Source organism: Balaenoptera acutorostrata, chromosome 3, assembly GCF_949987535.1.
Source record: "Balaenoptera acutorostrata chromosome 3, mBalAcu1.1, whole genome shotgun sequence".
NCBI lineage: Eukaryota > Metazoa > Chordata > Mammalia > Artiodactyla > Balaenopteridae > Balaenoptera > Balaenoptera acutorostrata.
Window position 1 is genome coordinate 39,971,393 of NC_080066.1, and position 23,502 is coordinate 39,994,894.

The 23,502-nt window shown below is 53.9% G+C and overlaps 1 protein-coding gene across 5 annotated transcripts in view; it reads left to right on the forward strand.

Annotated features, from left to right (window-relative positions):
• The first annotated feature begins 203 nt into the window (after positions 1-203).
• Positions 204-23,502, forward strand: part of NTRK3 (neurotrophic receptor tyrosine kinase 3) — a 378,761-nt gene continuing 355,462 nt past the window's right edge. For 4 of the 5 annotated variants that reach the window (XM_057544725.1, XM_057544727.1, XM_057544728.1 and 1 more), the window contains exon 1: positions 204-1,039. In XM_057544725.1, the coding sequence (XP_057400708.1) occupies positions 792-1,039 (248 nt within the window). In that variant the 5' untranslated portion in view covers positions 204-791. The remainder of the gene's footprint in view (positions 1,040-23,502) is intronic. The other variant, XM_057544726.1, reaches the window with a different exon arrangement.

Sequence of the window (23,502 nt, forward strand, 5' to 3'; positions counted from 1 at the left end):
AGAGGGCGGGCGGGGAGAGAGAGAGGGGTGTGGGGAGGGGAGTGGGAGAGGGAGGGAGGGGGGAGATTCCGCTCTCTTGCCGCTCCCAGCCGGGGCGGGGGGCGGGGGGAGGAGGCCGCGAGGAGGGAGGGGAGGGAGGGAGGGGGAGAGGGAGGGAACCGAGGAAGACGCTCGGATAACCCGTGCGTTTCGTAAGGCTCGGAGCACTTGTACATTTCTGCAGGCGCGCAGCGAGCCATTCGCGGCGGCTGCTGCAGCTCAGACCGCTTCTTCCTCCTCCTCCTCCTCCGGGCGCCGGGTGTGTGGATGTGTGAGTGTGTGTGAGTGTGTGTATTTTGCAGGTGTGTCCATTTTAATTCTGCCCAGTAGGTGGGACTTGGTGACTTTAGCACCATATTTTCCTTTTCCATTTTTTTTTCCTTTTTCTTTTTTTGCCTCCCCACCGTCTGTTGCAACCCTGCAAAGTCTCGGAGTCGGAGAGCGCGGCTCGCTTCCCGAGCCCCCGGACCCGGCGAACCGGCGAGCGCAGAGCCGGCCACCATGCCAGGCAGACCGCGCCACTAGGCGCTCCCCGCGGCTCCCACCCAGCGGCGGCGGCGGCGGCGGCCGCGATGGTTTCAGACGCTGAAGGATTTTGCATCTGATCGCACGGCGTTTCAAAGGCAGAGGCCCCCCTCCCCCTTCCCCCCTCCCTCGCCGTCTTTGTTTCCTTCCCCCCCAGCTCTCCCCACTCCCCCCACCCCACCCCCCTCTCCTCTCCTCCTCCTCTTTTTTAGAAGCAGCGATCGGAGATGGATGTCTCTCTTTGCCCAGCCAAGTGTAGTTTCTGGCGGATTTTCTTGCTGGGAAGCGTCTGGCTGGACTATGTGGGTTCCGTGCTGGCTTGCCCTGCAAATTGTGTCTGCAGCAAGACTGAGATCAATTGCCGGCGGCCGGACGATGGGAATCTCTTCCCCCTCCTGGAAGGGCAGGATTCAGGGAACAGCAATGGGAATGCCAGCATCAACATCACGGACATCTCAAGGAATATCACTTCCATGTAAGTCAGGCGGCCGCTCCCCAACCCGCCTCTCCCCTCGCTCCGCGTCTCCCTCTCGCCCGCCCGCCGACCCGCAGGGCGCGCGTCAGGCTCGCTGGCCCTCCGCCCGCCCCAGCTCGCCGCTGCCTGCTGCCCGCTACCCGCCGCCCGCCGCCCGCCGCCCGCCGGGCGCGCGTCAGGCTCGCTCTGGCTCGGGAGATGCTATCGGGCTGCGTATTCCAGGTGACTCCGGCCTTGGCGAGGCGTGATCTGGCGATGCGTGTGTGTGCCTCTCCCCCGAGAGGACCCCAGCCGGCTGGGGCACGCTGGGCCCGGCTCCCGCCCCCGCTCCCAGGCGCTGCGGCTCGTTTCGAGGGTGCGAATCGGGTTCTTTGCCCCCCACTAAATAGCAACAGTTTGGCCACGCTCAAGTGGAATAAAGTAGACGAGGTTCGATTCCCCGGCAGCGGCGCCGGCAGCGACAGCGGTGGCGGCGGCAGCGCTTAACCGGGAGGGAAGGTGACAGTTAAGGGACTGCTCGCGATCCAGCCCAGAGGTTTAACTGTTTCCTTTTGGAAACAGCAAAACACGCTGTCAAGTAAACAAGTTGGGAGTTGGCTGCTCGCAGGGAGACTTTGGACATGTCGAGACCGTCATGGACGCCTACCTCTTTCCTTTCCTTCTCGCCCGCCCTCTCCAACCCCATTTTGGGCATTTCCGAGACACCCCCCCCCCCCGGCCCTTTCCCACCCTCATCTGCATCTGGGCGCCTACAGATCCTGTTCCTGTTTGAGCTTTGATAACTGTTCCAGTAATTCCGAGTCAGGATGGTGAAGGGAGGAGGGAAGGCTTGCGTGTTTCGGGGATGGGTCTTCTTATACGATCGTGCAGATCCGTTTATTTGGAAAATTGAACTCTGACTAGCATTTGCTTGGTTCTGCCCTGTCTGAGTGAGACCTGTGGTGGCCTGCTCTTCCCCCTACCCGCCCCGGTTATTTTTCTTCGGCAGGGATGGGGGTTAGAAGCATGGGCAGAGAGAGAGAGCCTGTCCAGATTTTCTTCCACTGACCTCAGCCAGGTGACCCCCATCCCATTCTGCTATCCAGAGAAGGGTTTGGATGGCACTGGGAGTGTTCAGGGGGTAGCTCTCACCTGTCTCCCCCCAAGGTCCCCACCCCTTGGAGACCCCTGAAGTGGGTGGGATGCTGAAAAGGGCTGGCACTGAAGTCCTGGCTGGGGTCTGAGGCAGGCATTTGGGCAGAGACTCAAGAGGGGCTGGATTCTGCCGTGGGTGCTGCTCTCCCAGGCATCGGCTCTCCCTTCACCTCGGCCCCAGGGCGATGGGGCTGTAAAGCCTGGAGGAATTGCGGTCCTGCTCCCTCCAAAGCCCACCAGCCCTCTTGGCTTAATGGAGACTCTGCTCGCGTTCTTGCAGTGAACAGTTTGAGGGGAGTGTGCAGCTCAGGAGGTGTCCCTGACTCCTGGCCCAGGAGACAAGCTTGACCCATATCTTGGCTCGACCGTTCACCCCCTTACCACCTTCAGCCCGGCTGGCCTGGGGTGACAAGATAAACAGCCAAGGGTGGGGTGGAGGGGAGGGCAGGAGAAACAGGATGGACCCAATGCAGCCTCTCCCACCTGCAGGCCACAGCATTCCAGCATCCCCAAGGATGCAGCCAGGAGGGTGGGAGTGAGATTGTCAGGGAACCTCTGCCTTGGACGTGCACGGAGGGGTGGGGGTAGGGGTGTGTGTGGGACAGGAGGGGGGAGCCTAGCAGTGGGTCCAGGAGCTCAGGAGCTGGACCTGGGGATTTTCAGGGGATCGGGTGGGCCAGGGGTTGGAGAGATGGTGCCCCAGGTGCCCAGTGCGGGTCTCTGGGAGCTGGTGAGCCTCAGCCAGCTTGTTCTCTGTTCCAAGGATGTGTGTCCCTGTAGGAAGCCGGTGGGAGGCGGGGAGGGTCACAATCCGTAGGCTTTTTATGGCTACGCAGAGGTGTCCCCCCTCTGAAAAGAAAGCTAGGGGAAGCAGTCTGATAAGGAAGAGTTGGGTTGAGCTTTCCAGGCAAAGGGTCCAAGGTGGGGCTGCTGGGAAGGTAATGATGGGAGGGGATGGGGTGGCTTCTTGTCTCCTTTGCCATTGAAGGACCCCAGAAGGGCAGCTGGGGGGAGGTAATCCGGGAGTAGATTGGGAGTCCCTCTGTGTGTGTCTCCATCCTTGTTTCAGGACTCAGACGCTTTGCCAGGAAGTCAGGACTCCTTTTCTTGAATCCACCCCAACACCTAAGAGCCAGAGAACTGGATTCCCTCCGGAGCTGTGCCGAGTGGCAGGTGGGGGAGGGTCAGAGGTCATGGGTGGGATGACCCTTCCTCATCCCATCTTGTCCCCAGTGCCCTGTTATATCTATGGCTGGTATTGACTGAACTAGGGAAGGGCCCAGCCTTCTGGCCAGGAGGCAGAGCAGAGAAGGAGGGGAGTCCTGCTCGCCCCGGGAAGCAGGTGTCACCATCCCTGTCTTACCTCATGATGGAGGCTCAGGCTGCAAAGTAACTTTCCTGGGGGCACATAGCCCCAGCAGTGAGCCAGGCTTAGACCTTTGTCTGTTGGACCCCAAAACCCAGGTCCCCCACTCTGCAGGGCTACCCATGGAGGCGGGCTGGAAGGAGGGGCTTGAGGACAGAGAGGAGCCCTCCAGGCAGAGGAGGGGGCCTTCCTTTGGTGGGACCGGGAGGTGGGGCTTCAGTCCAAGCCTGGGCTTTGCTGAAAAGGAATGTGTTCTTTAGATTTCTGATGCTATCAGAGATTTGGAGATCAAGGGGTCCCCCAGCCTTCCATCCGCCTGAAGCTCTTGATGCTGGTGTATGTCTGGGGGTGCAGCTTGGGCAGACTCGGGGGGCCGAGGAAGAGGCTGGGGCAGAAGCTGGAGTTCCAGTGGGCCTAGCTAAGGGAGCCTGGGGTGACCGCCGCCCAGCCACCCTCCTGTTCTCGGGGCTGTGGATTCCTGAGGTCTCTCCCTCAGGTGCTGAACTGATCACCTCTGAGTTTTCAGAGGGACCAGAGATTCCCTGTGGTCCTTCCTCTCAGGGGTGGCGTGTTGGGTGGCTCCTGTGTCCCCATCGGAGGGCGCCTCTGATGGGGTAGGTGGGTGCCCCATCAGTATCAGGAGGAAATCGGCTGCAAGGCCTCAGGGCAGAAGTGTGGGTCTCACCTCTGCCCCTCCCAAAGTGCCCTCCCTTTTGGCGTCTTTCTGTTCAGGAGGCCAATCCCTCTGCCATTGGAGCTCTTGATACACAGTAACCTTACCTAGAAGGGTCCATGTGCGGCCGCACCCAGCCAGGCTCTGACGTCACAAAGGCAGAAGGGTGGTGGCTGGGAGGGGGGCCGTCTGGCGTCTCTAGGCCAGGCCTGCCTGGGGTTGGGTTGGAATAGTGCATCCTTGGACTGCTAGAAAGAAAATCCAGGGGGAGAAGATGGCATCGCTGGGCTGGGTGTTCCTGGGCTTGTGAAGACCATGGGCTCTTGGCTGGGCCCCTGAGCTGCCAGCTGAGTCTCCACACGAGCCACCACAGGGTCCCTGGTGTTTACAGCACTCTGGTCCCTTGATTTCCCCTGTCTTCCCTGCAGGCCCTCCCCTGGCTGGGTGAGGGATCATTTGGGGCTTTGGCTGCTGTACTGACTTCTTGATTCTTAGCCTTTCTAAGGGTCAAGGGGAGAGCCAGCCTTGACAATTACCAGTGAGAGCTGGGTTGCAGGCAGGGGTGTGAGCCAGGCCCCAAGAACATCATGGGGTTCAATCAGGAGCCCCCCACATTGGGGCTAGGCCTGAGGGAGGGAGGTAGAGTTGTGAGGGGCCTTTGAGGTGAGATTTAGAAGGGGAAGTGGTTATAGCCCTGGGGAAAGAGGTACTTCCAGGATAAAAGCTGGGGACCCTGGACCGAAGAGGCCCTGAGATTTTGTATGCAGGCCAGGCTGTTGGTGGGTGGATTCCAGGCCTTTCCTGGAGGACCCTCCCTGGAGCCAGAATCCTCAGCCCAGGTCAGTCTTCCAAGGTACACCCCGAAGCCCAGGGCATCAGCTCTGCAGCTCCAGGGGACCTGAGCACGTGATGGGTTTGGGTAAAACCAGCCCAGCCCGACCCTAGCTCTGAGAGTTCTTGGCCTGGCTACCGAGGGCTGAGCGTGGAGCCTGGGGGTCAGCCCAGCATCCTGCAAGAGGCTGACCACTCTCCTGCGAAGCGGAAGTGGAAAGAATGGCTGTGAAGAGGGAGGGGCCTGACACCCGCTCCCCTGGGCAGCTCTCCATCCTTGCCTTACCTGTCCCTGGCGGCTGACTCCTCCCTGACTGTAGGGCTGGACAAAGCCCTCCCTTGGGCTGGCCTTTGCCAGTATCGTGGCATCTCTGCTGCTGCCTGGGCTGGGGTCCCCATGTCGAGGGCTGCGTTCAGTGGATTGTACTGGGATCACAGACACCCTCTCCAGCCTCCCTTTGGGGCCTCCAGTTGGCCACTGGCAGGGTGGGATTAGAGAAAGGGATGAGACACATGAGTCCCACCCCTGGATTCACCCTTTATCCTCTGTGAGCCATGGTAGAAGACTGTAGTCTTTCTGAGCCTGGAAATTCAGCTGTGAATTGAGGCCATGGAGCAGTGTCCTTCCCAGCTCGGACATATGCCATCCCGGGGCCCAGGGAACATCCCCAAGGAGGCTCGGCTAGGCCACTTCTAAGGGCACCGTCCCGGGGCCTGGTGCTGACCCTTGTGGCGCCACGCAGAGGAAGACAGCAGGCACTCCCTCGCTGGCCACTTTCCCTTCGTTCCTTCCCCTCCCACCTCTAGAGGACTCTGGGCCACCCAGTGTGGAGTCCGCTACCCAGACCAAGTGCCACCCCTAGCAAGAATGCGCCGAGGCCTACAGCCTCTCATTAGAGGCTGGACACCCAGCTTCGTGGCCGGCGCCCTTGCCCCCCCTGTACCGTGAGCTCAAGGCAGGGAGACGTCCTTCTGCAGAGCTTCAGCTCATTGCCGGAGCAGGGCCTCTGCTGGGTGTGAGAAGAAAACCTTAGAGCTTCTATTTCAAGTTATTCTTGTTGAGAAGAGGGAATATTTAATGTTTAATATATGAATCGAAGAAGTATAAGCATATAATTTAATAAATAGGAGTGTTTGGGGGTTACGAGATGAATTTTTATTGCTAAAGCATGCATAATCAAAAAAGCTTGGTGCCCAATGTTGTCGTGGCTGGAAGGGCCTGGGCTTGAGGGGGAGCCGGGTTGATGGTAGGAGGGGTGGTCCTGAAGCCCCTGGCTCCCCTTCTTGGCTCTGTTCCCAGGAGGGGTTGATGAATTGGGAGTGGGGGCAGGGGCATGTGAGGAGGGAGCAGGCTGGGTGGCAGAGGGGATCAGAATTCCTAAGTCCCAGGGCCAGGCCAGTTCTCAAAAGACGGTCCCTAGTAGCCCTCTGGGTCCTGCCCTTTGTCCCTTGTAGCACATCCTTCACCTCCATGAATCCCTCCCCCGCCCCAATTCATTTCTTCCTTCCTTCCAGTTTACAGTTGTTGTGTTTATTATTTTTTAAAATTAATTAATTAATTTATTTATTTTTGGCTGCGTTGGGTTTTCGCTGCTGTGCGCAGGCTTTCTCTAGTTGCAGCGAGCAGGGGCTACTCTTTGTTGCGGTGCGAGGGCTTCTCATTGCGGTGGCTTCTCTTTGTTGTGGAGCACGAGCTCTAGGCACGCGGGCTCAGTAGTTGTGGCTCGCGGGCTCTAGAGCGCAGGCTCAGTAGTTGTGTCACAGAGGCTTAGTTGCTCCGCGGCATGTGGGATCTTCCCGGACCAGGGCTCGAACCTGTGTCCCCTGCGTTGGCAGGCGGATTCTTAACCACTGCGCCACTAGGGAAGTCCCTGTTGTGTTTATTTTTGCCACAGCTACTTGAAGTACCTAAGCAGGGATTATTAGCCCCATTGTCCCGATTAACAAAACAAACAAAATAAAGAACAGAACTTGAATCCCAGTGGTTGAGTGTCTCACAAAAGGAAAGATCTGGAAGGGTCTTGAGGCTCCTCCTCTGATGCTCCCTTCATGGCCTCTCTGGTTTCCTGGACTCCATTCTCTCCCTGGCTTTAACCCTGTAGCTGGACACCCTCTGGCTGCTGGGAACGGAGAAGCAGACTATTTTCATCCAGCAAGTTCCTTCTCTCCCAAGGGGCAGCGCTATGGGAGCGGCCCATCCACGAGGGCCTTGTGGAGGGCAGCTGAGGGGCCTGGCGGTTGGGTCTAAGCATGGCCTGAGTGGAGGCTGGACTCGGTCCCCCAGATCTATCGATGACCAACTGAGCTCTCAGCTCAAGGCGTCTGTCATCCCCTGAGCCTTGCTGGCCTCTACTTTGGGAAACACAAACACTCCTGGGGGCCGGGCATGCTGGCAGCTCCTCTTTGATGGATTGGACATCAGACCATCAGGAATGAAGACTCCAGAAGCTCAGTGCCCAGTGGAACCCCCATGAGGATCCTCAAATTTCTGCCTACTACCCCCGAGGGCAGGGCTCCCTGGAATTCAGAGCTGGAAGGGACCCCTGCAGTCAGCTCCTCCCTCACCTTACCTGCGAGGGCCCCAGGAGAGGCGCAGAGAGAGGCAGGGACTTGGGGGTCCTCGGGCTGCTGGAGGACGTCCCTGCCCAGGTGCCAGCACCGCCTTCTCCTACTCGGCTCTGGCGCCCTTTCTGGGCACTCTGTCAAAGCCAGAGCCTCGCCCACGACTGTGTCTCCCTCTGGGGCAATGATTCCAAATCTGGGGTCCCCAGAGGCAGCAACTATGCAAGGCTGGCAGCCCCAGGGCTCTTTGCAGCCTGCAGCCCATGCCAATTAAAACTGCTCTTGGCGAGGGCTCTGCTGAGCTCTGTTTACACACAGGGCTCAGGGATCTGTAGGCGCAGCCGGTTTGGAGCCTGTCCTTTCTAATTTCACTTCTGCCCCTGTCCCCCCATCTGGCTTGTCCCATCGTAAGTGTCCCCCGTCTGGGTGGTGGAAGATTCAGGATTCTGTCCCCAGACAGAATCATCCAGCAGGGAGAGGAACCTGTCCCCAGCAGGTCCTCCAGACCTGGCCTTTTCCTAGCTTTGGGCAAACCCCTTCCCTCCTCTGGGCCTCAGTTGCCTTCTCTGTGAGATGAGGATAATAATAACAACTATCTTTTAGCAGCACTCTGAGGGTCAGTGGCCTGTGTCATGCCGGGTAAAGAGAAAGCTGTCGATACATGATAACTCATGGCAGCTGGCGTTTACTGAGCACTTACTATGTTCCAGACACTGTTCCAAGCACTTTGGAGGTAATATAACCCATTACGGCCTCACACCAACCCTAGGAGATAAGTACTATTATTCGTCCCATTTTACAGATGGGGAAAATGAGTCCAGAGATGGAATGTGACTTGCTTCATTTCACGAAGCCAATCAGAGGAGTCTGACATTTAACGTTAAGCTCCATTGCCTATACTCTTTCGCTATATTCTTATGCATGTGAATATATACTGCTATACACACACATTCACGAATCTATGACCATCAAGATAAATTAATAATAAAATAAAAGGGTAGACATGAAGGTCTAGGAGGATCCTTTATTTTATAACATTCCAGTTCCCTAGCTGAGAATTCCCCTGGCTGGGTTTGGAGAGGAAGGCAAATGAGACAGTGGTGGGTCTGGTGTTGGCCAAGCAGCCCTAGCCAGCACTGTCAAAGCCAGGCTCTAATGATGGGGAGGCTTGGGGTCTTCCTGACCTGCTCCTAACAGCAGCCTCGCGTGAGGCTCGTCCCAACCAAGCCCTCTTCCCAGGCCTCCTTGACCACCCCATGACGTCCTGGTTTCTGAGGTCAGGTCAGCTCCCCCAGGAGACCAGGTGCCAGCTGAGGCTGGCGAGTATTCAGGAAGCTGGCGGCTGGGCCCCAGCCAGCTCCACTCTGGGCTGAGACACGGTCAGCAGGACTGTGTCCCCAATTGCCCATGGCCAGGGAGAGCCTGGATGGGAGAATAGAGGGCAGGTTGGCTTCTCCCAGCTTGAGTTTTGGAGTTCCAAGCCTGCCACTGGATGTAGAGCAGAAGGGGGATGTCTGATGTGTCCACCTAGAGCTGGAAGCGGATATTTAGAGCGTCTTTCCTGGAGGGTGAATTCTAGTTCTTCCTGGCCCTTCTCTTGCCTCCTCCTCAAATGAGCAGCCTTTACTCCTCTCTACCCTTCCTCTTGCTCCATCTCTCTTCACCCCTTGCTCAGGGAAGCTCCATCTGTCTCTCCATAGGGATGAGCATGGGGGATGGCTACAGCTGTCGCTGCAGAGAGAGCTGGGGTACCCAGCAAAGTGCTACGATTGCAGGGCAGGAATTTGTGGAAACACCCCATTTTGCTGCTTCTTGGCTGGAAGAGTTCACCACATCCTAGAGCCTCTCTGGCCTTGGTTTCTCCTTCTGGGATTTGGCATCACCTCTGGGAAGTGGAGTTTATCTCCCTCTCAGGGTCACTGTCAGATCAGGGTGATCACATACTCGATGGGCTCCCCAAGCGGTAGGGCACCATGTTGCTTATTTACATTTCTAGACATCTGAGAGTGTTTTTGAGTTAGGAAAAAGATCAAGACTTTGAACCATAAATCATCTGACCTGGAAAGGGGCTCAGAAATAATTGGGGCCAAACCCAGTTTTACAGAGAAGGAACCCAAGGCTCCAGAGAGGTGAATGGACTTGACTCAATCACCCAGCGAGTTCGTGGCACAGTAAGACCAGAACGCCTCCGAGGCCGCCTCCTCAGCTGGTGTGGCTCTCATCCTCCCGCCCTCTGCAAGCGTCTGCTCTGGGGCTGAGGGATCTGGGCTCTTACAGAGGCAGGGAAAGGAGCCCTTAGCCTCCTGCAAAGAGAGAAGGAGCAATCTTAGATGCGCAGTCCTAATCTGGGCTGCTTCCCGCGGTAAAGTGGGCTGTGTGCGTGCATCTGGAGGCGTCTTTCCGCACCCACAACTGCCATCTCTTCTGTGTTCCATGCACATCACGACTGAGGTCCCCCGTAAACAAGCCCTGAAGCCTTTGGCTTCCTGCCTACAAAGATTGTCTGCGTCCAGACTCCTGGTGACCACAAGAGGGCAGTGCTGCGCACGAGACTGACCGAGGCTGGTGGTGGCTGCCTTCCCTGCGAGCTGGGGATGCGGCTCCCGTGTGGTGAGACGTGCACCGGCTGACCTGGCTTTCAGAGCCTTTCTTGAGCCAGGGCTGAGCAGGGGGATCAGCTCTCCCCTAGGCGGGGCCTCTCGCAGCCCTCATCATGGGGTCCTGCCTCCATCATGTCTGCAGCCCAGACATGTGAGTGTCCTGCACCTGAGCTTCCCAGGAGGTGGTTGGGAGAGTGCCCTGGGTGACCAGAAGTGGGCTGCAGTGCTCTCCTTCCTACCAAGTTTGTCTCAGCAGCAGCAGGAGGGGTCAGTGCATCTGCACGAGGGTCATGGAGATGAATGAACGGGACATCGTTCCTGTCCAGGAAGATAAGTCTTGATGGGGACACAGAGAAGTTGACAGACGGCTACACTGCAGAGTTAGTGTCATGGGAGAAGGGAGCTTTATGAACTCCCTCAGGCCATCTGATATGCCGGTCCAAGTGTGGAGGCATCTCTCCCCTCTCTCTCCCTGCTGCCCCCAACCCCAGCCATGCCAAGCTTGGTAATTAACTTAGACATCAAGTAGCTGCTCAGGAAGCACGGAGTCCTGATATTTACCAGACGTGAGAGCTTGGTGCTGTCTCTCAACCTCTCTAGACCATCTCTGTTCTCAGAGACACCCATCTAAATTGATGGGTATCAAAGTGGCTTGCAAACCAGGGTCCTGGACCCTGCCTGGACTGGCTAGTTTTGACTGTTTCCTTTCTGTGCGTGCTTTGAGCTTTTCTCTGGCTGTTCCAAGCAGTCTCGTATTTGAGAAGGTGCTCTCTTGTTCTTTGCACTAGTTGGTTCATGAAAGAGCCTTGTCCCACTAACACAGCTATTAGTTTTGGAGATGGGATCTCCCTCTTTTGTAGTGGGTCCTGAGCTCTCAGATCTGGGGCCTGCAGCTCTGCCCTGAGGGCCATCCCATGGCTGCTGGACCCAGGGCTGCAGGTGGGACCCTCTCTGTTGTGGTCAGTCTTTTCCCACCTACTTATTTCTGATACTTTTTTGAGGCTGATCCCTGAAGAACAGGGATGAACATAACATTTATGGCTGTCCTACGGGGCTGGAGATCATTTGCGTAGACAACCTTGCTTATGGATGGCACCTACTAAATGAAGCTTGAGTTCACAACTCTGCCTCTTCCCAGCTGTGTGACCCTGGGCTGGATACTTTTTTGATTTCCATTTCCTCATCAGAAATAGTACTGGGTTATTTTAAGAGTTTGATGAGAACGTGCACTCCTGTCTGTGTGTGTAAAAGTCTTAATGCTTGTCTCTCCCTCTCGTTTTCTTCCTCTTCTCATTACCACTCTCCAGAACATCATTCCCACACGTGTGGTTACTTTTTATGACCCTCATCTGTTCTTCCTGAGTCCAGCCTCTCCTACTTTCAGCTCATCCTCCACACCTTGACAGATTAATCTTTTAAACCAAGGTCTTCCATTAGAACTATTCCTGGGCCCCAAGACTTTCAATGGTTCTTTTGCCTCAAAGGCAACTCAGTGTCATAGGAAGCATAGTGGCTTCATTGACCAGACAACCTTCAGTTTAAATCCTGGCTCTGCCCCTGTGTGAGCTTAGGCAAGTTACTTAACCTCTCTGAGCTTCTGTCTCTTCATCTGAAAAACTGAGCTAACTAGATCTGTCTTCCTAGAGTAGTTGTGAGGATTAAATGAGATTATGGTAAGTGCCTGGCATATGATGGGTACACAGAGGCCAAACTGGCAAATGGTACAATAGGAGTCTCTCAGAGGTGAAGGGCAGGGGCGTTTCTGGGTCCTTGAAGAGTGGGATGAGAGGGGAGCTAGGACCTCCCCTAGGGCCAGAGCTCAGGGAGGCAACAGAAGGATTAACATGGTGTGTATTTGGAAAAGGTGACAAAGTGGCTGAGGCACATGTCTGCCCAAGAACAGGGAGATTGTAATGGTTGCTACTGATAGCCTCAGTTGGGAAACCAAGTGGCAGTGTCCAGGCAGAGCCTTCCTGCTGCCCGCCTCCCCCCTCCCCAGCCTTGGGAGTTGGGATGCCAGGAACCTGCATGTAGGGTGACTCAGGAGCACCCAGCCCCTTGCAGGTGTTGTTCCATGTGGTTTTACTGCTCTTCTTGCTCTATGTAGCTTCCCACTCACTGGATGATTCTCTTCTGGCTATTGTAATTGACTAGGCCTGTCAGCTACAGATGGGGCTCCAGGACCAGCCCTGGGAGAAAGAATGGACGAGTCCAATGGGAAGGGGGTGACCACTCAGTCCCTCCAATCCACCCTTAAGAGCCTCCCATGCGCATTCATTCCAGTTCTATGATCAGCCACAAGAGGGCACTAGACCATGATTTCTGCAGGAAGGGAGGTGCTATTTATCCTGCCCTATTATGATTGTGCCTTTGAACAAAGCTGCACGTGGTTTTCTCCCAGCACCTCCGAGGGTCATGGCAAACCAATTTGATTTAACCAGAACCCATAGCACAGAGTCTGATGACTCAAGGGAGACTAAAGTATGTTGTGAAAAGGTCATGGAATTTGACGTCAAACTCGAGTTCCAATTCTTGCCCTCCTCCTTGCTTGTTTTGTTTGAACTTTGAGTAAATTGCTTAATTTCTCAGGGTCTCATTTTCTTCACCTGCAAAGTCAGGTGTTGTTGGGAGGTGTTGCTGTGAGGATCAGTTTATATGATGTGTGGGAAGTGTCCGTAACATGATGGATGGATACTCCATGATTGACCATCTGTCTCTTTCTGGAGGAAGGATGGAATTAGGACACAGTGCAGGGGGTATGTATGGGATCCTGTTGGCCTGGTAGGATCATTTTACTTCCCAAGGAGCCCGCTACGGTTCTAGTTCGTTGGGGGCAGCAGTGACACCAAGTGGCCAGAATGGAGAACAGCAGTGTATTCTAATCTGGTGGGGTGGCCATGGTGGGCATTGCTGAGGCAGATGAGACTGACTTGGCGTCAGGCTTCAGAGGATCCGTCAGCTGAATTTCTCTCCCCTTCAAATGTGAGCAGCTAGAGATGCTTCTCTGAGGACACGAGTGTGATGATGGCCGTTGGGAGTGTTTGTTGCTGGGCCAGTGGCATGAGGCCACAGCTGCAGAACACACGTGTGCACCTGACTGACTTCATTGTAGCCAACCAATCCCGGCATCTAACAGCCAGACCCTTTCTGGTATTTTCCTTGGGTATCACTCTTCTTGAGATGCTTTAATCCCCAGCCTATCTGGTTGGCCTCAGCCATGAGACTCGGGATCTCTGAGGCTCAGTGTGTTTATCTGGAAAACAGCGAGGGGAGGGTTGGGCTGGTCGACGGGGAGGGCTCTTCCAGCTTAGATTTGAGTGTCAGACATCATTTCATATCCTTTACTCAGTGTGTGCATGTGTGTGTGTGTGTGTGTGTGTGTTTGGGGGTGTGGGATCACATAGGAAGGAATTACTTTAGGCTTTACTGGTGCAGAAACTCCAGCCCAGAGAAGGGAGGGGCCTTCCCCCAGCAGAGGCGTGGCTCTGGGGCTGGAATTGGGGTGCCTCTGGCTCCTTATCTTCTGTAACTTCTTTAGGATCCACCTGAGATCCAGGAGGGGGCCTTGGCAGACGTGCCAGGCTCAGGAAGTTAGTTAATATCAGCTTTGCTCCAGATTGTGTTTCTGACTCCTTGCCACCTCTTAAGTGGCAGTCATTTTAACAAGTGTGGCTATAAGACACCAAGTGGGAAATAGCATGATAGATGCGGAGGGGGGAGGGGCGTGGAGGAGGGGTGTAGTTCTATACCCTTGGAAGAAACCTTGTCTTTGAGGCCCTTGGAGGGAGCTAGGGCCCTTCGAAGCCCCTGGCAGTGAAGGGGAGGGCGTGGAAAGAAGTGCCTGGCTCCTAGGGCATGTGGCCTATGGCTGAAGTGTTCCCTCCTTTGTGGGAGGGCCCTGTGTCTTCTGCGGCCCCTGGCTTCTGTCCCTGGGGCAGGAGTTGAAGGGGAGGCCTTGTATTCCATTTGTTGTCAAAGGATTGTCTTCCAAGTGCGTTAACAGACTGGTAACGGGGGCCTGAAGCTGGCGGTGTGTTCCCCCCACCGCGGATGCTGAGCTGCATCTGGCCGCCCGCCTCACTGCCTGTCCAGGCCTGTCCCAGCATCTGGACTGTTGGGGAAGGGTGGCCAGAGGCACTGGCTGGGCTGGCCGGGTCCTTCTCTCTGCAGGACAGGGAGAGGAGGGGGTCAGCCCTCTTCTGTCCCAGCTCTTGGCTCCAGCCGTGTGCTAGGGATGGTGCTAAGCCTTGGGACACGACGCTGCAACAATAAAAGGCCATAGTCCCTCCCTCCCTCTTGGAGTTTAGAGTTGAGTCGGGGTGGCCAGTATTATTAGCCAAGACATCTACAGCTAGAAGGGCTGTCTCAAGAGAAGCAGGGACAGAATTTTAGAAAATGTATCTAATGGGAAATTGAAAGAAAAATGTATAGATATGAAAATAGGGCTTCCCTGAGGAGGAGAGGGTGCAGTTTTTTCTAAATGGAGATTTAAAAATTCTAGATTTACCTGCTTTCGAGTTCGTCTGATTGGAAACAGTAGAGCTGGTTGTCAGGGTGTGGTCCTGGCTGGCCGTGACCTTGACTCACCGTGCTGCTGCTGGTCCACAGAGGCCCCGTGGCACCTTAGCAGATGTAGCATATCGAAGGCGAGAGAGGACGATTGTGTTTCTTCTCCTGTCACTTTCCAATTGTAAGAGACAAAGATTTGGGGGCCAGTGGCTTATGGGGAAGGTGACCCCGGGCATCCCAGAGGAGGGGGCAGTGAGACGGGGAGGGAGAAACCCAAGAAACAGCGGGTTCCAGGTTCCAGAAGATGTCACCGAGTCTCTTCAAGGCCCTCGCTCATTTCCCTATTTCTGCATTTATTCAGCATGTTTATTTGAGAGCCTCTGTTGGGCCGGCCCCTTTGGTGAGAGCTGGGAGAACATCAACCAGCTGGACAGATAGATCTGTGTTCTCCCCATAGTTACAGGACGTGTAAGGTCAAGCCCCTTTCTTTTGCCACCTGGAATCTACCTCCAGGCTGTGCGGGAGGCGGGCTGGGGTGCTGAGGGTGCAGCCAGATTCCCTGGGTCCCCCAGGCCAAGCTCCTGGGAGAAAGTTCCGTCAGAGGGTGACTTGGGCCGGGGGGTCAGCCTTCCTCCTCCATGTGATGGGGGGTTGAGCGCCTGGGCGGGCAAGCGAAGACTGGCTGCACGTGCTGGTCCAGGGCTGGGCCCGGCTTCCCTCTCCCAGCACCCAGCAGACCCTCTGTCTAGCCCGCTGGGGGCCTGCCCCTGCCCTGGCTGCGACCGAGACAGGCCTACCCTCCCTCTTTTCAGTTCAGAGCAGCGCCCTGGGACCTGGGGCAGCCATGGTGGAGGAGGAGCAACCTCATCCGTCCCTGACCCTCATGCAGGCGTCATTGTCCAGGGTCACGTCCTGTCTCCATGGAAATGACTGGTCACTCTTCCCTGCTTCCCATCCCACCTCCCCCAGTCCTGGGCCGCAAGCTGTGTCCCCACCCAGGCGACTTGCCTGTTACCTGGGCTCTGATCAGGCACCTGGCCTTGAGGCTCCACCCTGCTACCTTCCCAGGTACCTGTCCTCACCTGCCCGGTGGGTCGCTGGCCAGAGAGGGTAGCTCCGCCAGCATCTTAGTCCAGGGGAGACTCCCTGGGGCTGCAGCCACATGCCCCGGGTGGCCTCAGTCTCCTGGATGTTTTTGTTTTCTCTCTGTGCGGTGTGTCAGAGGCAGGGACTGTGTTTTATCCGGTAGCACTTCACAGGGACTCCATAGAGACCTGCCGAATAGGAGGGGCTGATTTCAACCAGCATATCTCGCAGACCCACCGCAGAACCCAGCTTGGGGGCAGTGCATGCACCTGCCCAGACTGCCGGGCACCTTGTTCTCGTGGCTCCCATGCCTCTGTGCACCTTGGCTTTGCCTTCAGTGGAGCAGCTGCTGAAGGAATCTTCTAGGGAACCATAACCCATCATGGGGACGACAGACGCTGTGCTGTGATGGGGTCCCACGTGCTGTTCTCAGAACAGTCTTATTTTTTAAAATTTATTTTTTATTGCAGTAGAGTTGATTTACAATGTTGTGTTAATTTCTGCTGTACAGCAGAGTGACTCAGTTATACACACATATACATCCTCTTTTATATAGACAGTCTGATTTTAACCATCTTGCATTCTCAGCACGACCCGATGAGGCAGGGACCATTAGCATCCTCATGTTAATGGTGGGGAAACCGAGCACAGAGAGGCTACAGCACTTGTCCTGGGTCACGCAACCAGGAAGTGGCAGACATGGGGTTTGAATCAGCAGATCTGCTCCAGAGCCCCTGCTCATGCCCCCGCCCCGTGTCACAGATGCTCTCAGTTCCTGCCCCCCGCCCTGCAACCTCTCGTCTCTGCTTTTAGTCCTGGGTCCAGCGCCCTCCCACAGCTCCCACAGGGCACAACGCGTTCTGTGCTATTCTGTTTTTGACACTGTGAGAAGGAGGGAGGGGCAGAAGGGGTCCTGGGACCCAGTGGGGTTTGACATCCCTGAATTTCGTGGGCACAGGTATTTTTGGCCACATCCTGAGAATGTCCTCTAAGTGAGGACACCGGGGCAGGATGGAGTGACCTGTGGGGTCTGTCCTGTCACTGCCACCGACCTACTGGGTGATTCTGGGCAAGGCACTGGCCATCTCTGACCCTCCGTTTTCTTACATTTTATTTTTTTTATTTTTTTAAATTTTTATTTATTTATTTATTTATTTATGGCTGTGTTGGGTCTTCGTTTCTGTGCGAGGGCTTTCTCTAGTTGCGGCAAGCGGGGGCCACTCTTCATCGCGGTGCGCGGGCCTCTCACTATCGCGGCCTCTCTTGTTGCGGAGCACAGGCTCCAGACGCGCAGGCTCAGTAGTTGTGGCTCACAGGCCCAGCTGCTCCGCGGCATGTGGGATCTTCCCAGACCAGGGCTCGAACCCGTGTCCCCTGCACTGGCAGGCAGATTCTCAACCACTGCGCCATCAGGGAAGCCCCGTTTTCTTACATTTTAAATCAGGGGCCTGACCAGGTGATCTTTGAGGCCTCTTCTGGCTCTGACCTCTCATACGTCTAACGTGGTGGTTGGGGACGGGGTGGAAGGTTGGGGGGCGCTGAGGCTGCAGGAGGATGTCTCTGGGGGTGGAGCCTGTGTGGGGGGAGGGGTGTGGGATCAGACCCTGGTGGTCCTCCTACTTGCGTGCATCCCCTTCATCGGGAGGCCTGGCTAAAGCACAGATTGCTGGACCCCAGCCCAGAGTTTCTGACAACGATTTGTAGACTTGTGGTGGGGCCTGAGGATGCCATTTCTAGTGAGTACCCAGGTGAGGCAGGTGCTGCTACTCCAGGGGCCGCACTTCGAGCACGACGGTTGCGTTGGCAGCTTTCCAGCTGTACTCCCTGAAGTGAGGTCACAGCTGGTGTGGTATCCTGTGTAAGACGTTTATGAAGTTTCCCAGGCTACAAAACGTTTGAACACCCCCATTCCTGAAGAACACTACCTGCTCCCCAACACGTTCTGACAGCGCTCGCCCAGGTGCTGAGTTCTCTCTCCATTTCCCTTTTATCTCTTCTCTCTGCACCCCCCAAAAAGATGCCTGGTTCCGTCCTGACCTTGGCCCCCGCAAACCTTTCCCCACAGGGCTGCACTTGACCGAACGTGCTCTGACCTATGTCATCTGATATGCAGTTGAGAAATGAAAGCACAGCTGTTTTTTAGAATGCCCTCCAAGACTCAAAGTTGATTTTAAAAAACTATTTGGGTGGCAGGGTTATAATTCGGTAACTGCAGCTCAAGAAACTTAGTTGGGTCCTAACTGGTCCCGGGGTAAAATTCAGCCTTCGGTGATCGTCTTGTGGCTGCAACATCTCTCTGGAGGCTTGCCTCCCATGAGCCCCGCCGTGGGAACCCTCTGCCCCAGCCAAACTCATCTAGTGGGCATTCCTGAAACATTCCCAAGCATTTCCCACTCTCAGTCTTCTGGTCAGGCCACTTCCCTTGCCTGGAAGCCGTCTGGATTTCATTCTGTCCACCTGAGTCCTACCTGTCACTGGTCCCATTTTTGAGATGGTGTTTGGTGTCCAGACTTGTGTTGATTGATTGTTCTATCTTCCCAGTCTCTGGAGCGCACAGTAGTAGCAGCGGCTGGTTTTGAGCACTTGCTCTGGGCCAGGCAGTTTATGTGGCATCTCATTTAATCCACACAGTCGTATGAGCGGAGAACTGCTCTCATTTCACAGATGAGGAAATTAGGCCCAAAAGATGCAAGAACTCGTCTAAGACCATAGCTGTCAATGGCAGGGTTAGGATTCAAACCCAGGCTGACTCCAGAGCCCGCTGTTCCACATTCATAGCAAAATGATTGGGAACCAGCTCACATGTCTTCAGGAGGGCAAGGGGTGAGGAGCCATGTATGCTGATAGGCTGGAATCCTGCATAGCAGTTGCTTTGAAAACCTCGTTCTCTGTGCAGTAACATGGCTGTACTTTGAAAAAAACAGGTTGCAGAATGTCATACCACGTATGTAAGGTAAAAAACACCATGATCTATATTCAGCATCCTGGGATAAACTATAATGGAAAAGAATATTAAAAAAAAAGAATGTATATATATATGTATAACTGAATCACTTTGCTGCACAGCAGTAATTAACACAACATTGTAAATCAACTATATGTCAACTAAAAAAAACCTCAATGACCAATATAATGCAGTTTATGCACATAGATATATAGTAAAAAGATAAAACCATTGGACTGGATACAAATCAATTTCATGAGAGGCTCCGCTCTAGGAAGAGGGGAGAGGAAATGAAGGTAAACATAAGGCTTAACTTCACCTGTGATGTTTTCCTTCCTTTTTTGGAGATCTTAGCATCTGACAAAATGGTAATATGTATCAATTCCAGGTGGTGGATAAATAAGGTGTTCAATATATAATCCTTTGTTTTTTTCTCTATTAGAATAACACTTTAAAAGCTTTAAGCAATAAAGAGATGACCACACTCACCAGATTTGTAATTTAAAATAAAAACAATGTTAAACCTTTCTTCTTGGTTTGCAAATGGCCAGTTCCTCCCTGTGTCTTCACATGGTCTTTTCTGTGTTTGTTTTATGACCTCAGTCATAATGGATTAGAGCCTGATGACCCCATTTTAACTTAATTACCTCTTTAAAGACCTTATCTCCAAATAGAGTCACATTCATTCAGAGGTACTGGGGCTTAGGACTTCAACTTATGAATTTTGGGGGGGATACATTTCAGCTCAGAACAACGGTAAGACAAAAAATTTGCATGTCTGCTGAAATGAAAATAGTCTCTCTGAGTGCAGAAACCTGCAGAAGTTCATCAAAGCTGAATTGTCCTCATTTTTTGGTGCCTCTGGCTGCTGGTGCCTTAAACATACCTATCTGCTTGTTTGGCCCTTGTGGGAGGAGCCAAGGAACCCTATCGGGGAGGTTGCACATTCGCAAGAGAAACCGAGGGGTAGAGGGAGGGACACACACAAACCAGTGCAGAGTCTGAGAAGGGCCCCCGAGGACGGCTGTCTGATGGTCTGATGTTTAGAAGATTGTAGGTGGAAATCAGAAAACAACTCATATCAAATGCACTATGCACTCTCTCTTATTAATTAACTAATTAATTATTTCATCAATTACCGGTGAGCATCTGATTTGTGTCACCACCAAGTTAGACACCCCAGTCGCCCCACCGAAAACGTCAGTGGTCTGTGACCACAGCCTATGGGGATCTGGTTAGCAGTAAGGAAGAACTTCCCCAAAGAATGGGCCACAAAATAGGGCTATGAAATTGCTTTCCTTGAGACATGTAGATAAGGAGGATTCTCCCAATTCTGCCATTTCATCATGGAAATTTTCAAGCATACAGAAAAGCTGAAAAATTTACAGTGGACATCCATATACCCACTCCCTGGAATCTGCAATTAATATTTCACTTTCTTGCTCTGTCATAGGGTCTGTCCTTCTCTTTGTCCCTCTAGCCACTTATACCCACCTTGTTTTTCTGATGCATCTCAGAGGAAATTGTAGGTGTTGGTACACTCCCCCTAGACACTTTAGTATGTATATCATTAAACTAGCATTCAGTATTTGTTTTCATTGGAGGTAGTGTTTCCAATCAATGAAATGTGTAAATTGCAAGTGTATATCCTCTGAGTTTTGACAAATGTATACACCTGTGGAACCCAAACCCAGAAAGATCGAGAGTATTCCCATCTGCTCAGAAAGTTCCCCTGTGCCCCTCCCCAGTCTCTGCCCCTGCCCCCCACCTCCCCAGAGGTAGCCACTGTTCTGATATTTTCCCACAATAAATTACTTTTGCCTGATCTACAGCTTCATATAAATGGAAACATACAATGTGTATTTGGCAAAATGTTTTCGAGGTTCATCCGCCTCGTAGATAACAGCAGTCTGTTCTTGTCTATTGCTGAGTAGTACTCCACGTTATGAAATACCCGAGTTTGTTTAGTCTCCTAGCTGTTGGAACCAACCCTGTTGGTTCCCAATTTTGGACTATTATGGGTAAATCCACTCTGCACCTTCGTGCACAGGGCTTTTTGTGAACAAACAGTTTCATTTCTCTTGGGTCTGTCCCCAGGAGTAGAATTCCTGGATTGTATGATATTTAAGTTTCCAAGACACTGACAGATCTGTTTCCAAAGTGGTTGCACCAGTTTACACAATAGGGCTGCTTTTGATGAATCTGGATTAGGATAGACACATGTACATGACTCATCGAAACAGGTGCTATTGTATCTTTGTCTTGCAGATGAAGAAATTGAGGGGGACAGGGGTGGCAAGGTCACCCAGCTGGTAGGTGGCGGAGCTGGGCTCCTGTCTTGACTCAGAGCCTGTAGGGTTTCTGTTGTGACACGCTGCTGCTTGCAGGAGCGGGGCTGAAGCAGGCAGAAAAATCAGGGTGCTGTTCTTGGGGGCACCTTCTGGTGTCTGCAGCCCAAGGATGTTCCTGGTGCTCTCAGAGCGCCCTTTTTCTCTCTGACACTGTGAAGCCAGGGCCGGGGCGGGGGGTGTGCATTTGATGCTCTCTGGCCTGGGGTTGGCCTCTTTTCTTTGTGTTGTCCATCACCCTAGTCATGTGGCCCCTCTCAGGGCCCTGGGCTAGGTCCTGTGTACAACGGACAGATAAAGGCCAGACAACAGCCCTGGTTCCGCATCTCCGTCCCGGAATGATGTAACCGGGAGGCCTGCTTGCTGAGTGCTCAGACGTGGCGTATGGGGGATCCCCAGCCCAGCGCGTGTCCACTAACTCCTTCTCAGTCTGAGGTGGGTGCTGAGTGCAGGGCTGTGGCATCAGCCTGCCTGGTCCTGCCCTCAGAGCCCGAAGTGAGTGGCGGGTGGGGACGCAAACAAGCTTCATTCCTTCGCGTTGGTGATGCCGTGATGCACAAGACAGATGAAGTTTCTGGCCTGGAAATTCAGTGGGCAGGGGCCATCAGTGTTGATATCTGGCACTCAGACAATGTCAGAGAGCCATAAGTCCTAGGAAGGAACCAAGCAGAGAGGTGTGATGGGAAGCCTGCCCGGGAGGTGGGAGGTGGGGACTTCTCCTGGCAGGGGGCGGGCTCCAGGAGGAGATCGCAGCCCAGCTCTTATCTGAAGCATGAGCAAGAGGCAGAGCTTCGGGAATATCCCCGAAGGTAGAATTTTCTGGCAAGCACCGCCCTTCTGAGTTGGGAATGGACTAGATGTTGTTGGCATGGAAAGGAGGCTGGAGGAGCGTAGGGGGCGATGGAGTGGAGTAAGTGAGGGGGAGGGATGAGGCCGGTGAGGTTGGAGAGGTCTGCAGGCCATGGGAAGGGGATTCAATTTTAATCTGAGTGAAATAGGAGGCTCTGGAAGGCTTTTCCTTTTAAACAGGAGATGATTCAATTTATATCTTAAATGGGTGCAATAAATGTGTTGGAGAAATCTCACTGGCTTATAGGATCCTATAGCTGGGGCACGCGGAGGAGGTCCCTAGAGGAAGGGACTGCTAAGTTGAAACCTGAAGGGTGAATTAGCCCCACGGTGGGGAGCACAAGCCACGGATGCTACTCCAGGGAGAGGGAACAACATGAAGAAGGCCCTGGAAGCAAGGGAACCTTTAAAGAGCTTGAGGACGTTCATTCTGGCTGGAGAGGTAGGGAGGGGCCGGGCCAGGCCAGGATGAGGAAGGTGGGCTTCTCCTCGGGACAGTTGTGAGCTTGTTGAAGATTGGGGTCCCGTCTTGATTATCTTTTTCTTTTGTTTTTTTTTGAAAAATTTTTTTTTATTAAAAAGTTTTTTTTTTGTTTGTCTTTTTTTGATGTGGACCATTTTTAAAGTCTTTATTGAATTTGTTACAGTATTGCTTCTGTTTTATGGTTTTTTTGGTTTTTTGGCCCCGAGGCATGTGGGATCTTAGCTTCCCAACCAGGGATCGAACCCACACCCCCTGCACTGGAAGGGGAAGTCTTAACCACTGGACCTCCAGGGAAGTCCCTTGATTATCTTTTTCTTTCCTGTGCTCAGCATCTGCCTGGCTAAATCAACGCTGGGCAACATGTGAATGAATGAATGAATGAGGGGACCTGGAGGGAGTGGGACTTTTTGAAGGTCAGGGGAGCTGAGAGGGAGCCTTGGGTTTTGAGAGGGGCAGATGTGGGTTGGACAGGGGTGGAGCCCATCACCCGTTGATGGCAAGTCCGGGTTGCCTGACGTGACTGCCTAGGGAAGGGGCAGTGATCCTGGACCTCATCCACCAACACGTCGGTGGCCCACGAGGAAGGTCTGGTCCCGCCTGGAAGGCCCTGAGGTGTGCGGTGGCGGGAAGAAGCTCCGACTCAGGAATGCCACTTGCTAAAATGTATTTGTTTATTCAGAGATTTAATTAACATGTTTAAATATTAAAGAGTAAACAACGTGTGTCTAGTGGGACTCAACACTTACCAACAGGAGTGCTGACTTATTTAATTATTTGTGCTTTCTAGGCCCTAAGGGTCATGTTTCCAGCTTTGTTCAAGGGAAGGCTTGTTTCTCCCAGGAGGAGGCAGGGAAGTGGGCTGAGCAGGGCTTGAGGGCTGGAGTCAGGAAGGAAGGGGGGGGTGTAGGGAAGGAAGAGGGGGTAGGAGAGAGAGGAGGAGAAGGAGGAGGGAGGGGGAGGAGGGGGGAGAAAGAGGGAAGAGAGGAGGGAGGGAGAGGAGGAAGAGGAGGGGGAGAAGGAGGAGGGAGGGGGAGGAGGAGGAGGAGGAGGAGGGGAGTTTTGTGAAAAGGTGGAGTT